The sequence below is a fragment of the Siphateles boraxobius genome, unplaced genomic scaffold (assembly GCF_051911475.1).
Source record: "Siphateles boraxobius isolate OS27281-9 unplaced genomic scaffold, OSU_SipBor_1 17, whole genome shotgun sequence".
NCBI classification, from domain to species: Eukaryota; Metazoa; Chordata; class Actinopteri; order Cypriniformes; family Leuciscidae; genus Siphateles; species Siphateles boraxobius.
This window is the reverse complement of record NW_027508777.1, coordinates 3,365,579-3,380,047: the sequence shown is the minus strand read 5'-3', so window position 1 is coordinate 3,380,047 and position 14,469 is coordinate 3,365,579. Positions and strand designations below refer to the sequence as shown.

At 42.2% G+C, this 14,469-nt stretch overlaps 1 protein-coding gene across 2 annotated transcripts in view; it reads right to left on the bottom strand.

Annotated features, from left to right (window-relative positions):
• Nucleotides 1-11,176: 11,176 nt before the first annotated feature.
• The window catches only part of lonrf2 (LON peptidase N-terminal domain and ring finger 2), a 126,619-nt gene continuing 123,326 nt past the window's right edge, over nucleotides 11,177-14,469 (bottom strand). For both annotated transcript variants that reach the window (XM_077232288.1, XM_077232287.1), the window contains exons 10-12: nucleotides 13,011-13,173; nucleotides 12,738-12,887; nucleotides 11,177-12,561 (exon numbers count right to left, since the gene is read on the bottom strand). In XM_077232288.1, coding sequence (XP_077088403.1) covers nucleotides 12,400-12,561; nucleotides 12,738-12,887; nucleotides 13,011-13,173 — 475 coding nt within the window. In that variant the 3' untranslated portion in view covers nucleotides 11,177-12,399. The remainder of the gene's footprint in view (nucleotides 12,562-12,737; nucleotides 12,888-13,010; nucleotides 13,174-14,469) is intronic.

The window sequence follows — 14,469 nt, the reverse complement described above, 5'->3', positions numbered from 1 at the left end:
ATCAAAAGAAAAAAGACAAGTTTATTTTGCCCCACAAATATTTCGAATAATTTGTGTTTCTCCATCTGTCTCGCTCGTTTTCTTAACCCTCAACACCCCGAGACCGAGTTAGAAAAACTGGCTACCGCCATCCAAAACAGTGCAGGCTTCTCAATCCACGATCCGATCGCTCTTAGCGACATAGCCTCGTTTGAACGAGCTCTAGGCATTAAAATTGTTGTATTTCACAGATCTAACGCAGCTGTCTTAGAAACGTACAAAACTTGTGATGAACCCCATCCGAAAACGTGTTCCTCTATCACCATAACGATCATTACTACATGATAACGAGTTTGAAAGGGTTCATCGGTTCGGAATACGTATGCGAATTTTGTTACAAAAGTTACACAAGTCGCAGAAACCATCGATGCAAACACGCATGCAACATATGCTTTGACTCAGAATGTTACACCTACCCTAAAAGAACCATACATTGTCCCCATTGCTTGCGCTACTGTAATTCGAGCTATTGCTTCGAAATGCATAAAAAAAACTCCTCCTCCGGGTCAGGAAAACCCCGCCTGTGATCTTATAAAATACTGCAAACTATGTAACAGACGTTACGAGGTTAAACCGGGAAACAAGAAAACCAAACACATATGCGTTCCGGACAAATGCATTCATTGTCGCGAAATTCTGGTGGACGAGGGAGAAAACCAATGTTTCATACAGCCCCTAGCGCCTTAGGAATTTTGCGAAAAATATATATGTATAGCTAAGCTAATCAAGCGCTTCAGACAGCCTCGATATGAAGGATACTGCTTCATTGCTCATTACGCCTCCAGATTTGACTCCTTTCTCATTCTGGAGTATTTCTGCAAAGCCGGGATTGCGATCGAGGTTATAATGAAAGGAATTGTAAATTAATCTTTATGTACGATGAAACGTTTGCGCAGCGATACCTCGACAGTTATTCATTTTTTCCGTTTGCCCTAGCCAAAACGCCAGCGCCGTTAGACTTGACGATGACTGAAAAAGGCTACTTCCCCCATCTGTTCAACAGAGTGGAAAATAAGAAATATTTTGGACCTTACCCCGACAAAAAGTTTTACAACTACGATAACATGTCGGATAAAGACCAACAAAAGTTCGATGCCTGGTACAGCAGGATAAGTTCTTTGACTTTAAGAAAGAACTGTACGAGTACGGCGTTAACGACGTTGTTTTATTACGCGGAGGTTGTATGAAATACGGCAGTCGTTCATCGAATGCACCAAACTTGACCCTTTCAGTTCTACGACGATCGCTAGTTGCGCGATGGGGATCTTCAAAACACATTTCCTTGAGAAAAATACGCTGGCTCAAACGCATAACAAAGCATGCATCCGACAAAGCAAGTGCTATTCAACTGGCTCAATAGAATGGCTGGAGTATGTTAAAAAGACTCTCACATTGCACAACAAATCAGTCGTTAAAAGGTTCAAGGTGGTGTATAATAAACGCAGACTTTTACCCGATTTCACCACCCTTCCTTATGGCTACTGATCAGATAATGCACAGAGGGTCGCAGGGTGTTTCCGATTTTGATTTCAGACTTCAACATCCATTTAGTTGTGTTATTAGTGGGCCGTCCAATTCTGGAAAGTCTTATTTTGTAAAACTTTTGTTGGAAAAGGGTTTGACTATAATCTCCAAGAAAATTGAAAACATTGTATGGTTGTATGATTGCTGGATGTACTGAAATTGTACGACATTAAATTTGTGCAAGGAATACCCGAGAGTCTGAATGATGATGATTTACTACCCGTTCATAAAACAAATCTTCTCATCGTGGATGATTTGATGCAGCAAGCTAGCCCCAACCTGGAAGCGCGTATTTACGCAATATTGTCACCATCGGAACGTCAGTGCCGTCTATATAGTGCAAAATTTATTTGTGTAGGGCAAGTCCAGTCGAACCATCAGCTTAAATGCCAATTATATGATTTTGTTTAAAAACCCCAGGGACGTCAATCAAGTAGTGATGCTAGGACGATAAATGTACCCGGGAAACACAAAATACTTTATGGAATGTTATCACGGCGCAGTCAACCAATCTTTCGGATACCTATTGATAGACTATAAAGCGAAAACTCCAGAGCAGTACCGTCTCAGAACAGGATTGTTGTCCGACCGTCAAGTGGTTTATATCCCGAAAAAAAGAAGAACGTGATAAATCGCCATGTCCGCCAGACTTTGTAAACATCTGCCGGTGTTAAAACTGCTACATAAAGCGTCTCCTAAACAACGGCGCGTTATTTTACAATCGGTGTCCGACGAATTCATTTTATCGGTGTGCGAATTGGCGCTAAACATCCTCTACGGCACGATCCCGGTCAATCGCCAGCAGTACCAAAAACTGAAAAAGAGAAAAGCTGAAATCAAATTTGTGGCCGATAAAAAAATTGGTATAGTGGCCAAGAAACGAGTCATCAACCAAAAGGGCGGCTTCGTTTTACCTTTATTAAGCGTCGCCGTCCCGTTCCTGACGAGCTTGATAGCCAATCGATAGGATGGAGTACGCTGAGAAGATGTATTTAGTCCCATAGCATCAGCTGGAAAAGATGAAAGCTGAAAATGTGTGCGAGAACATTCAACAGACTGTGGAAAACGATTTGGACGGTGCCATAAGAAATATTTTACATTGCACCGATTTGAATCCGTACGAAAAAGCCAAACTTTACACCAATACCTTAAGCAGGTTTTTGACCGTCGTTAGACAAGGGGATCGTGAGAGCGGGGTTTTAACCCTCTCGTTACCCCAAACAGATGTCGATCATAAAGATGCGCAAACGCCTGCCACTGCTCCTGGCGTTAATGTTGAAGACGGCGTTGCTGAGGGGGGTGTGGTGGACGAAGTGCTGAAGAATGTCCCTTCGAGAAGCGTGAAAAACAGTAGATACATATTAGACAAGATGTCTAAAGCTAAAGGACTAAGCGGCTGGAACGAATCGGGGGAGTTTGTGGTCAAGGGTAAAGTCGTACCAGGTTCACACATGGTTGATTTGTTAAAAAATGTGACGGCCCCCCAAAAGGTTCGGGATGACCGGAGACCTCTAGGATGGTCAGAGTTTCTACACGCCTTTGCCGATTTAAACATTCCTTTTTCCACCGTACCGAATCAACAGGTCAGGAGCGTGATTAAATCTCTAAAGAGTAACCCCGACACCCCCGCCGTCACACCCGATGTTAGACCTTATAAAAAGGCACGAAAATATTCACGCTACAGGACTTCGAAAGACTCTGTGTTTAAAATATCGACCGGTGATCCAAGGCGATGGTTGGAATTTTAACGAAAGTATCTTACGATTAAATAAAGACGATAAAAATATAAATGGTTTTAAGATTTTTTTTTTTATATATAGATCAAACACGTTTGCACACAGGATGACATTTTATCATTACACACATGCGGTCTTAATCTCTTCACAAACAGGGATACCATTTTATCATTTTTAATATAATCGTCGGTGTATAGTTTCATCACACGGGCATAGTCAAAACCATTAGCTAAATGATATAGAAAAAACAAACAGTGCTCCCCGCAGGTATTGGATGAATAATCCTGGACTTGTCTGTCGGAATATAATACTTGGGGGTGGTTGGTCGCTAGAAAGTGATCGATGCTGGTTGGGAAGCGGGGGCTGTTGGGTGGATTGCCAAAGCTGTCAAAAAAACAAGCGGGCCCCTCTTCGGGGAAATAAATGGCGATCCAATGTTCACCGGGTAGCCGAGCAGGGTCCCTGTTAATGATCCCCATCGCCGGTAAGGCCCTCACAGGTTTTTTGGGTAGTTGATCGCTCGGTAGAACCCCAAGAAAATGTGTTTTGCACGTCATTTTATCCACGATAGCTGTGAGTTGAAGCGTGTTCATCTCTCAATAGTAATCGATCAGCACCTCTCTGCGGTTAGACACTTCAATGAGAGAATCAAAAACGGCGTAAATTATAAAGTTAATGGTATTCGGCAGCGGTTGTCTGAAACGAGCTTCGACTCTGATATTTCCGGACTTGATGAGCGAAATGTGCTGGCCACACTCCTCATCCGGGGTGAGGTTAAACGCATAAAGCGTGTATCCGTTCATGAAATCGTTATTATCGATACAGAGTGCGCGGTCTTTAAGGTGTCTACCGGTCGCCATCGATAGCTGATAAAATTCACGCGCCGCCAGACCGGCTTCGAAATTAGGTTGTAGAGGTTTAGCGGGGAATTGCTGAGTCGACGTAGACGGCTGAGAACTCCAGATTGTAATGTTTTAACGCGAATGGATTTTTTGTGTAGCATCCGGTGAATGCATCGTTTTCGACCATGGCGATGATGATAGACTTTGGTAATGTTCCTAAAAACAGATTTTCTTGATTCAGAACACGAGACCCGGTAGGGATTGAGAACGTTTTTAGACAGACCCTGTCGACAGCGTACTTGGCCGTTGTTGACAGTAACGCCTGTGCATGAGCCAGTCTCACCGGGGGTGATACAGACACTTTCTTGACAAATAGGGATGCCGCCGTTATATTTAATTTGTAAGCAATGTCATCGGCCCTCATCAGGCAAAATTCATCTTTTGCTCGAATAAATCGCAACTTAACATCCACCCCATTCAGTAAAAGTTTCTCCTGGAAGAATATATCGGCGTGTATGGGGGTTCCACCTCCCTGCTCCGACTGGTATAGGACGCCCTCTTTGTCAATCCAGCGTTATTGCCAGGAGGGTCATGAACGTCCATCTGACCCGCCGAATCTTTGTAAAACAACGATGTGGAGAACAGAGATTCCAGTCAACCACGGTTTATAAAGACGCTTGGGAGGCTCTGACAGTTGAGCTTTATGATGACTGTAGTGAATGGGCCTGGACGGCTTATCAAACGAACTGCTCCGCGGACATCTCTCGGGGTGGAACAGCTGCACTTTGATTTTGTTGTATCCGTCATGCATGTCACACCAATTGAACATTTTGTCGATGGCTGAAAAAACAGTACTCAGCAGAATCAGATCGCACCGATTGAACACAAATTGCATTTCGTTCAGAGCGTGATGCTCGTTAGGCCGTATGACTCCTGATAGGGTGCTGTTGAGTTTTGTCTTGTCTTTACAGCAGAATATGTAGACGGATTCATTCGGCTTCTTTTTAGTATGGTCACCGACCACACGGTACCGGGTGTTCGGGCTTACCCCGTCCCACTCGGCAGTGTACAAAGGCTCTTCGCCGATGTCGTGCAGATCCTTCCAGACAAACGTGTAAAATAGAGTCCAGTCTTTTTCAGGAAATACAACGCATGCGTCTTCCCCAGGCTGAAACTCACCCACGCCGTCAGCGGTGTAGAGTATAACAATTCGCGAGGGTTTATGAAATTTGTACCCGAATACACGGTTACTACACATCATATATTCAGTTTGAGTCCATTCCGAAGTTTCATGGAGAAAGTTTGTCAAACGGACTTGCCCGATGGGCTTTCTAGGCGCGATAGTCAGACTTTCCATCATCTTGCTGGTCTCTGGGGTTTTAGGGGAGGATGAACCGTCCATGCTCTCGTAGCTCATGTTTCTCTTTCTGGTTGTAGGGCAACACAGGAGCTCCATTAATATAGCGTGCTCAGGAATGCCAGGATATCGGGTGTCATGCAAACACACACACACACACACACACACACACACACACACACACACACACACACACACACACACACACACAGTGCGGAGACTGTCAGATGCAAAAGGCCGGTGAGAGAATCATTCGGAGGAACTCTTTTCAACTTTTTCAAAAGATCCTCAACCGGACTATTTTCAACTTAAACCCAATTCTCTGAAACGGTAAGATGATTTTACTTTTTGTTTTGAAAAGATAATTCTAATCTATATGCAACATTAGAAAAATTATTTTCTTACTAACCCCGACACAGCTGGCATGGAGGGGATTTCCCACAGCAAGAAGTTATTTTCCCCCCGGGGGTCAATAGGCCAAAATCAATGGGTAAAACTAAATGTCAAAATCATCCATCATAATCCGGATCAAAGACAACTGTCAAACACTGATCAAAGACAACTGGCTACTTGATCGATCGATAGGTCAAAGGTTAATCCCTACATCAAAGGGACCTCCGGAACATCCTCCGGAAGGACAAAGGTTAATCCCTAGATTAAAGGGACCTCCGGAACACCCCTCCGGAAGGTCAAAGGTTAATCCCTACATCAAAGGGACCTCCGGAACACCCCTCCGGAAGGTCAAAGGTTAGCCCCGCCCACCTGTCAATCATAGGGTCATAAATCATTTTGACATAAGCCGAATCATATTACTACTAGCACCTGTTGCAATTGAACTTCAGCTTTTTTGCTTCGGAGGCAACACTTCGATTCTGTATTCAAGAGTGAATCTGCAAGCCTTTTACAATGGACCTCTTAACTTAGGTGCGGGCGTGACGGCACAGCAGTGCGAGGAGTTCTTCTCTCTCTCTCTCCTTTTTTTTGTTTTCATTCAATTGAGTATGTAACTGTAATCGAATCGCACGTCGTTGGATCGCTCTCTTTCGCCTTGCAGCCAACACAATCTTTCGGCGTTGTCGCCGCTGAACCTCCATCTTCTTATCTTGGCTTTGCTGCCTCATCTTCCACCAAGCAAATACCAAAAAGAGCAAACAAACAGACGCTACTCCATCTCGATCGCCGTGTGATTTTAGCAAGCTAGTGTGTCCTACCTGAATGAACTTCATAATTCCCGATGAAATGGGTGGGGTTGAATGACGTTCTGTAATAATACGAGAGATGGAGGACCAAAAGGCGAGATTCACAATGATACAGTCTTTAATGAAAATGAGAGGCGAATCACTGAATCAATAAGGAACATAAATCTTCTTAGGATTCTCAGGAAACAGTCAAAACAGAAAACTTCGCTCGTAGATATAGTACATAAACAGCAAGTAGCTTGTCACAGAATCTCCAGATGCGCAGCAAAGCGTTAGGCGAAGTTGAGGTCCCAGTGGAGACTGCAGAGGGAGAAGAGACCAGCCGAGAGCGAGGGTACCGTAGACTGGATACCGCGTCTGGTCAGGAACACAGCGTCTGAATTGGCAGGGCAGAGTTCAGTGAGCATGTAAGAGAACGGATAAATATACCGGCTCGAGAAGAGGCTTCCACACGAACCACACAGGACAGGACAAGACACGGCTCGATGAGAGAGGTAAGAGGAATGTACTCTGAATGAATAGTTTGCAATAAATTGACAAAGAGACAGACAAGGAGAGGGTTAGAAATAGTAAGAGGCATTAGGGGAAAGGAGCAACAGGTGAGCGGAGATTAAGGTAAACGGGAACAGCTGAACTTGATGAGACTAAAGTGATAGTGTAGTGAATAAGTGTGTAATGTGACCACAAGAGGGAGACAGAAAAGGGAGGAACCCGGATCATAACACGTTCGATCCAGGAAGGCATGTTAAGGGCTGGGTTTATGGCAGTGGCCCGGCTCGGCTCGCTGTTAGCCCTGGCCCGGCCCTCGCCGACAGTGGAAACGCGGCTATTATAAGACATTAACATTATATATATATATATATATATATATATATATATATATATACATGTCCTTCTCAAAAAATTTGCATATTGTGATAAAGTTCATTATTTTCCAATAATTCAAACTTTCATATATTTTAGATTCATTGCACACCAACTGAAATATTTCAGGTCTTGAAATTTGGCATATTGTATGCAAAAATCATCAGTATTAAAACAATAAGTTTTAATACTGATGATTTTGGCATACATCTCATGAAAACCCAAAATTCCTATCTAAAAAAATTAGCATATTTCATCCGACCAATAAAAGAAGTGTTTTTAATACAAAAAAAAGTCAACCTTCAAATAATTATGTTCAGTTATGCACTCAATCCTTGGTCAGGAATCCTTTTGCAGAAATGACTGCTTCAATGTGGCATGGCATGGAGGCAATCAGCCTTTGGCACTGCTGAGGTGTTATGGAGGCCCAGGATGCTTCGATAGCGGCCTTAAGCTCATCCAGAGTGTTGGGTCTTGCGTCTCTCAACTTTCTCAATATCCCACAGATTCTCTATGGCAGGACAATTGAGCACAGTAATACCATGGTTAGTAAACCATTTACCAGTGGTTTTGGCACTGTGAGCAGGTGCCAGGTCGTGCTGAAAAATGAAATCTTCATCTCCATAAAGCTTTTCAGCAGATGGAAGCATGAAGTGCTCCAAAATCACATGATAGCTAGCTGCATTGACCCTGCCCTTGATAAAACACAGTGGACCAACACCAGCAGCTGACATGGCACCCCAGACCATCACTGACTGTGGGTACTTGACACTGGACTTCAGGCATTTCCTTCTCCCCAGTCTTCCTCCAGACTCTGGCACCTTGATTTCCGAATGACATGCGAAATTAGCTTTCATCCGAAAAAAGTACTTTGGACCACTGAGCAACAGTCCAGTGCTGCTTCTCTGTAGCCCAGGTCAGGCGCTTCTGCCGCTGATTCTGGTTCAAAAGTGGGTTGACCTGGGAAATGTGGCACCTGTAGCCCATTTCCTGCACACGCCTGTGCACGGTGGCTCTGGATGTTTCTACTCCAGGCTCAGTCCACTGCTTCCGCAGGTCCCCCAAGGTCTGGAATCGGTCCTTCTCCACAATCTTCCTCAGGGTCCAGTCACCTCTTCTCGTTGTGCAGCGTTTTTTGCCACACTTTTTCCTTCCCACAGACTTCCCACTGAGGTGCCTTGATACAGCACTCTGAGAACAGCCTATTTGTTCAGAAATTTCTTTCTGTGTCTTACCCTCTTGCTTGAGGGTGTCAATGATGGCCTTCTGGACAGCAGTCAGGTCGGAAGTCTTACCCATGATTGCGGTTTTGAGTAATGAAACAGGCTGGGAGTTTTTAAAAGCCTCAGGAATCTTTTTCAGGTGTTTAGAGTTAATTAGTTGGTTCAGGTTAATAGCTCGTTTAGAGACCCTTTTCATGATATGCTAATTTTTTGAGATAGGAATTTTGGGTTTTCATGACCTGTATGCGAAAATCATCAGTATTAAAACAATAAAAGACCTGAAATATTTCAGTTGGTGTGCAATGAATCTAAAATATATGAAAGTTTAATTTTTATCATTACATTATAGAAAATAATGAACTTTATCACAATATGCTAATTATTTGAGAAGGACCTGTATATATATTATATATAAGTTACATAATGAAGACAGACTTCACTGCCAGTTCACTTCACTGTTCACACACACACACACAGTTCCATTGCAGGCTATGGAAGTCCCCTCTTGGCATGTTTTAAAAAAAATGCATATTTGAAGTTATATTATAAAAAATATACATATATATGTTTGGGGATGTTTGAAAAGACTTGAAAGTTCCTTAACTAAGCAGTCAATTTTATAGTAGCTCTACAGTCTCTCAGAGCCTCAGAAGTGTGAACGACATGTGCAATGGGCCATTGCAGTTCCGTCTCCAGCCTACTGGAGCGCTGCTGAGTATGGACTTAAACACACACACACCTGCAGGTCCCCACTTAAGGCCTCATTATGCTTCTGCGTCAACTCCAGGGCATAGCTACGCCATCACTCCTACGGCGTCGTGGCCGTTTTATGGTTAACATTTTTTGGAGGTGCACGTCGAGCTACGGCGGAGGGGTTCGCGGCGACACAGAGGGGTACGCCGTCAATTCGACGCAGAAGCATAAAACAGGCTTTAGTCAAAAATGTGGTTAGGAAAATGGAGGTGATATATGGAGATGGGCGTTGATTAATGGAAAAGGCGGAATGTTTAGGAGTTATGATTGTATGTTATTCTGATCATTTTGTTATTCATGGGTGAATATCGAGAAAACTGGAATGTCTGTTCAATTGGTATAAATGACAGTCTATCCCAAGGATGAACAAAATTATGCAGACTATACAAGTTGCGGAAGTTACGATGAAATGTATTAATTGTTAAAGTATGTTTTTTTTTTTTCTGAGGACGATGACATGTAAAGAGGGTTACAAGCAGCAGTTATCAGTGTTATGAGATGGCGTACAAGGATAGGGTTTGAAATGAGGGACTTTATTTTACTTTTCATTCTTTGTAGTTTTATAGCTTGCTGAATCGACCAGATATGTGACAACATAATAAATGTGTTAAATTTATGTGTTTTTTCTTACTACTATGATCTACAGTACACTATGTCATACTGAAGTGACTGAGGGTCTGATCTGGGACAGGAGTGCAATAACAGTGTTTTTGTTTCATTTAGCCCGGCTTCAGATAAAGTCTTTACTTGCTTGCTAAAACTTAAGGGACTATCCCCATAAAAGACTTGATTATTGCATGATAATTATTATTTTGGTTATCAGTAAATGATAAAAAGGGGGAATTGTAATGGAAAAATTTTGATTTTCATTGGTCTTAAGCAAATATTACAACCCTTGTAGTGACGTTTGAACAACAGATATATTTGTATCTGTAAACGTGTAGAGTGAAACACCCTAGGCTAAATTCGATGGTCCTTGTGTCAGTTAGTGATGAAGAGAAGCATATGCAACAGTGTATTCCTTGTTTGGCAACCAGCCTCAAAAAGACACAGACTGCATGTAACCTTGGAAATGTTATAAAAGCTGTTCAGTCCTTCCTGGTGTTGTCTCACTCACTCCACAGGGCAACTTCTGTGTTGGCGACTGGGCCTATTCTTGCAAGAATAAATACCTTTTAAAAAGACTATTTGATTCAGAGTTCTCTCTTACGCTGTGATAATGTTTAATACGAATTTTTGCCACAATTGAGACCAATATTAGCGTAGACGCCATCCTTCTTATGATGTACCAAGTACATCAGGGTTCATGGGAAGTGTTCCCAGTTCCGGCTGATCTAAACTATGCAGCCTAACATTGAATTATAGAAGTCTATAATTAACACATCCCGGACAATGTTTAATCTTCCTAACATTGTCCAGGGAAGCAGACATAGTCTGCACAGTTCAAATCTAGGCTAAAAACACGTGTCTGCTTTCCGGACAATGTTAGGAAGATTAAACATTGTCCGTGAAGGACAATTAAAGATTTAAACAAACCACAAGGTGCCACAGAAACGGCATACTTTACCCTTTAACAAAACTCAGTACTGAATTCTTAGACTTATTCAATTAGAAAAGACACATAGAAACATAACACCTGTTGCTTTAAAATATAAAATGTGTTTTATTTCATATTGATGTACAAATTTACATAAAAAATGCAGCATCTAAATAGTAACTTGCACATGAAAGTGTAGATGACACAAGGTAAACACAAGACATGCACATCACAAAGCGAAAAGAACGAGAAGTAAAAGAGTGTAAACGTTCAAGCCCCTTCTATAATTTATAAAGATTATTATATAGACATAAGCCACCCATCCACACATCACACTTATGTATATTACACATCACATGAAAAAAAAGAGTGCCTGTACCAACTTAAAAATGACAGTATGACTTCCCACAATTTGGCTACAATTTGCAATGTACTCAGTTTCAATTCAACTCCTGAAAAATAAAACACACCTGTGGTTGTTACTAAGGCTGTATTCAAGCTTGTACAGTATGCCCTACAAGACTATTTTAAACTAATGGGGAAAAAATTAATAGATATCAACAGAACATTGCAATTTATGACTGAATTTATGGTTCGGTCAATAATAGCATACAGACATCAAAATGCATAGAAGAAATAAAGATGAAACATGTTACAATACATTTCATTTTACAGTAGTCAACATTTTAAGTGGATCAAAAAAACTTAATCAAAGTGGTCCTAAGACAAGAACGGGTATTGTTCAAAATTCATGTATAACTTTGATGAAAGGTTTTGATTCACTTGTATATTAAGTCAAAATAAGTTTTACTTTAATTGTCATATTTTACAATATGGAAATAAGGTGGCTGATCATTTCCAAAATTAAGCTCTGATTTTTCACACAATTAAGCCAGTATTGCAAGCCCATAGGAAGCATTTAGTCAGCCTTACACACCACTTACACTAGGCACAAAACAGAGGTGATATTTTTCAAAGTGAAAACTTTTTTTCTTAAGCACTTTCTGTTCTGTTTTCATAATGTTTGTTGCTACTGTAAAACAATGTGACTGCACCTGAACTAAATGAGAGCTTCCTAATTTAGGAACAAGCTGTTGTTACAAGCTCTTTCATTCAGTGACCACACTAAAATATAACTTACCACTGCTAATTGATGAGCCTAAATTACCATATTAAGATGCAGACTTTATTGCACAATTTCACTAATTGGTGAGGGTTGCATAATGCAATGACAGACCAAGATGGCTGCTGGAAGACATCTCAGTGACCCCAGCCTGAAGCAGCATTCCCAAGCTATGGGTTAATTTAGATAATTATATAATCATTTATCTTCGAGGGTGCTTGCGAGTTACAAAAATGAGGACCCTGCGAATGGCAATCAGCCGGTCCTTAAGAGTGGTCATGGCAAGGATGGTCAGCTGGGCTTTGTTTTCTAGCGGCAGCACAGCCAACAGCCACCAACACCACGCAGGACCACTGGGGTTACCCTGGGAAAAACAAGACCAGAATCAAACTTAAGTATTGAATGTATTAGATTATAAATGCAAACTACAGGAATTTAAAAATGTGAATTATACATGGGTATGTTACACAGGCTTGAGGTAAGATTACCATGAACGAGCATTTAGAACAAATGTGAGACTGATTTGGTGCAAACATTCACCTGTGGGTCAGAGTCTTTGGCAGGCAGCTGCCCAAAATGGCTGATGATTTGACTCTTCATATCATCTTTAAGTGAAGTGAACCAGGCCATGGCCTGATCATACACAGAGTCATGCAATTTCAGGAGCTCTGTCAACTCCTCTCCTTCAACCTAAACACAAAAATTCATATTAGGTCAGATTGGAAGACTGGTGATTTTTTTCTCTCTCTCTCTTATACACACACATAATACAACTTTTGCGCTCGTACAATGCAAAAAAAAAAAATACTATACCGTCTTATCCTCCAAATATTCAATCTTGGCTGTGTGGTATCCATCTCTCTGCCCATGACTGAGCACTTTGAAACGTGCAATGCCTATGGTGTCCACCACAGAGCGTCCATCAGGAAAAAACTTGACATCTCTAACCTCCAGCATACAGCCGTGGTCTGCAAACCTGTAAATCATAGACCTCACCCATTTAACTCCATGCAATGTTAAAATGTTATGCAGTTCATTAACACTTCTTTCTGATAAGGACCCAAGCAATGAAATTATATGTACGAAACTCTGAACAAAATTCTTATTTAGCCAAAAAGCTTTCGTGCTTTATCACATGCTCCGCCCAAAAGGGAGTCGGATATTTTGGATTGAGTTGAAAGGGCATGAAGTGAACACTAAAATACAAGGGGATTCATGTGATTGTCACAATTTTGTGAACATTATACCAAAACATTGAAGATAAATTGCAAACAGATTTTTGATATCTAGAATGGTTTGACATGCCACATGGCAATACTTTATGGTGAAAAGGGGAGACTAGTTAGAGCTCTTATCTTCGCTGATTTTAAGTTTAATTTTAACTGCTTTGTATTGCAAAAAATTGTTTTTTTTTACGATTGCCTCCTGTGGGACTTATAACTACAAACTGAGCCTTAAAAAAACCCCCAAAAAAACAAAAAAAGGGAGTCTTCTATGTTCCCTACAACGTAGGTCTGACTGACCAATAGGATTCTCGCTAGAGAGGCCAATCTACTTCGAGTGAAACTAAAACAAGCCAATCCACATTGGTGTGCAATAATTTGCATCAGCTGCGCGGGTATATAATGAGCACCTGTTACAATTGAACTTCAGCTTTTTGCTTCGGAGCCAACACTTCGATTCTGTCTTCAAGAGTGAATCTGCAAGCCTCTTACGAGACTCTCGTTCCTGCAAAGGGAAATAGCCTTTGGGCAGTAACACGGGAGACCTGAGGATCATGGTGAACGCGCTTCCTTCGGGGAACCAACCCCCAAGGAACCTTCATCCCTTTCAAGCTCCGCAGCTATTTGAGTTACCAACCGAACGTGCTGGACCATCCTCGAGATGTGTAGCAGTCGTTTCCTTTGGTGCTCCCCGCGACGACCAGATGTTGATCGCTACATCAAAGGGTGGGTCAGACATCTCTGCGGACAATGGCTTGGAGCCGCTGCCTCCTCCTGGTGTGCCAGCGGTGCCTGAGTCGGACCCAGAGATGATGGCCATGCTTTCCTGGGCCGCCAACATGATCGGGTTTTGAGTGGAACCCTCCACCGTGTCCAGAGACCTCGAGGCTGGATGATTGGTATCTTGGGGTTGTGTGCACTGGTTCTCAGCAACCCACCCCAGTGCCTTTCTTACTGGAAGTGCACGAGGAGCTCACAGGGACGGCACCTTTTACTGCCAGAAACCGTCTCGGTGGCTCCTCCTCCCTCACCACCCTTGATGGCGGGGG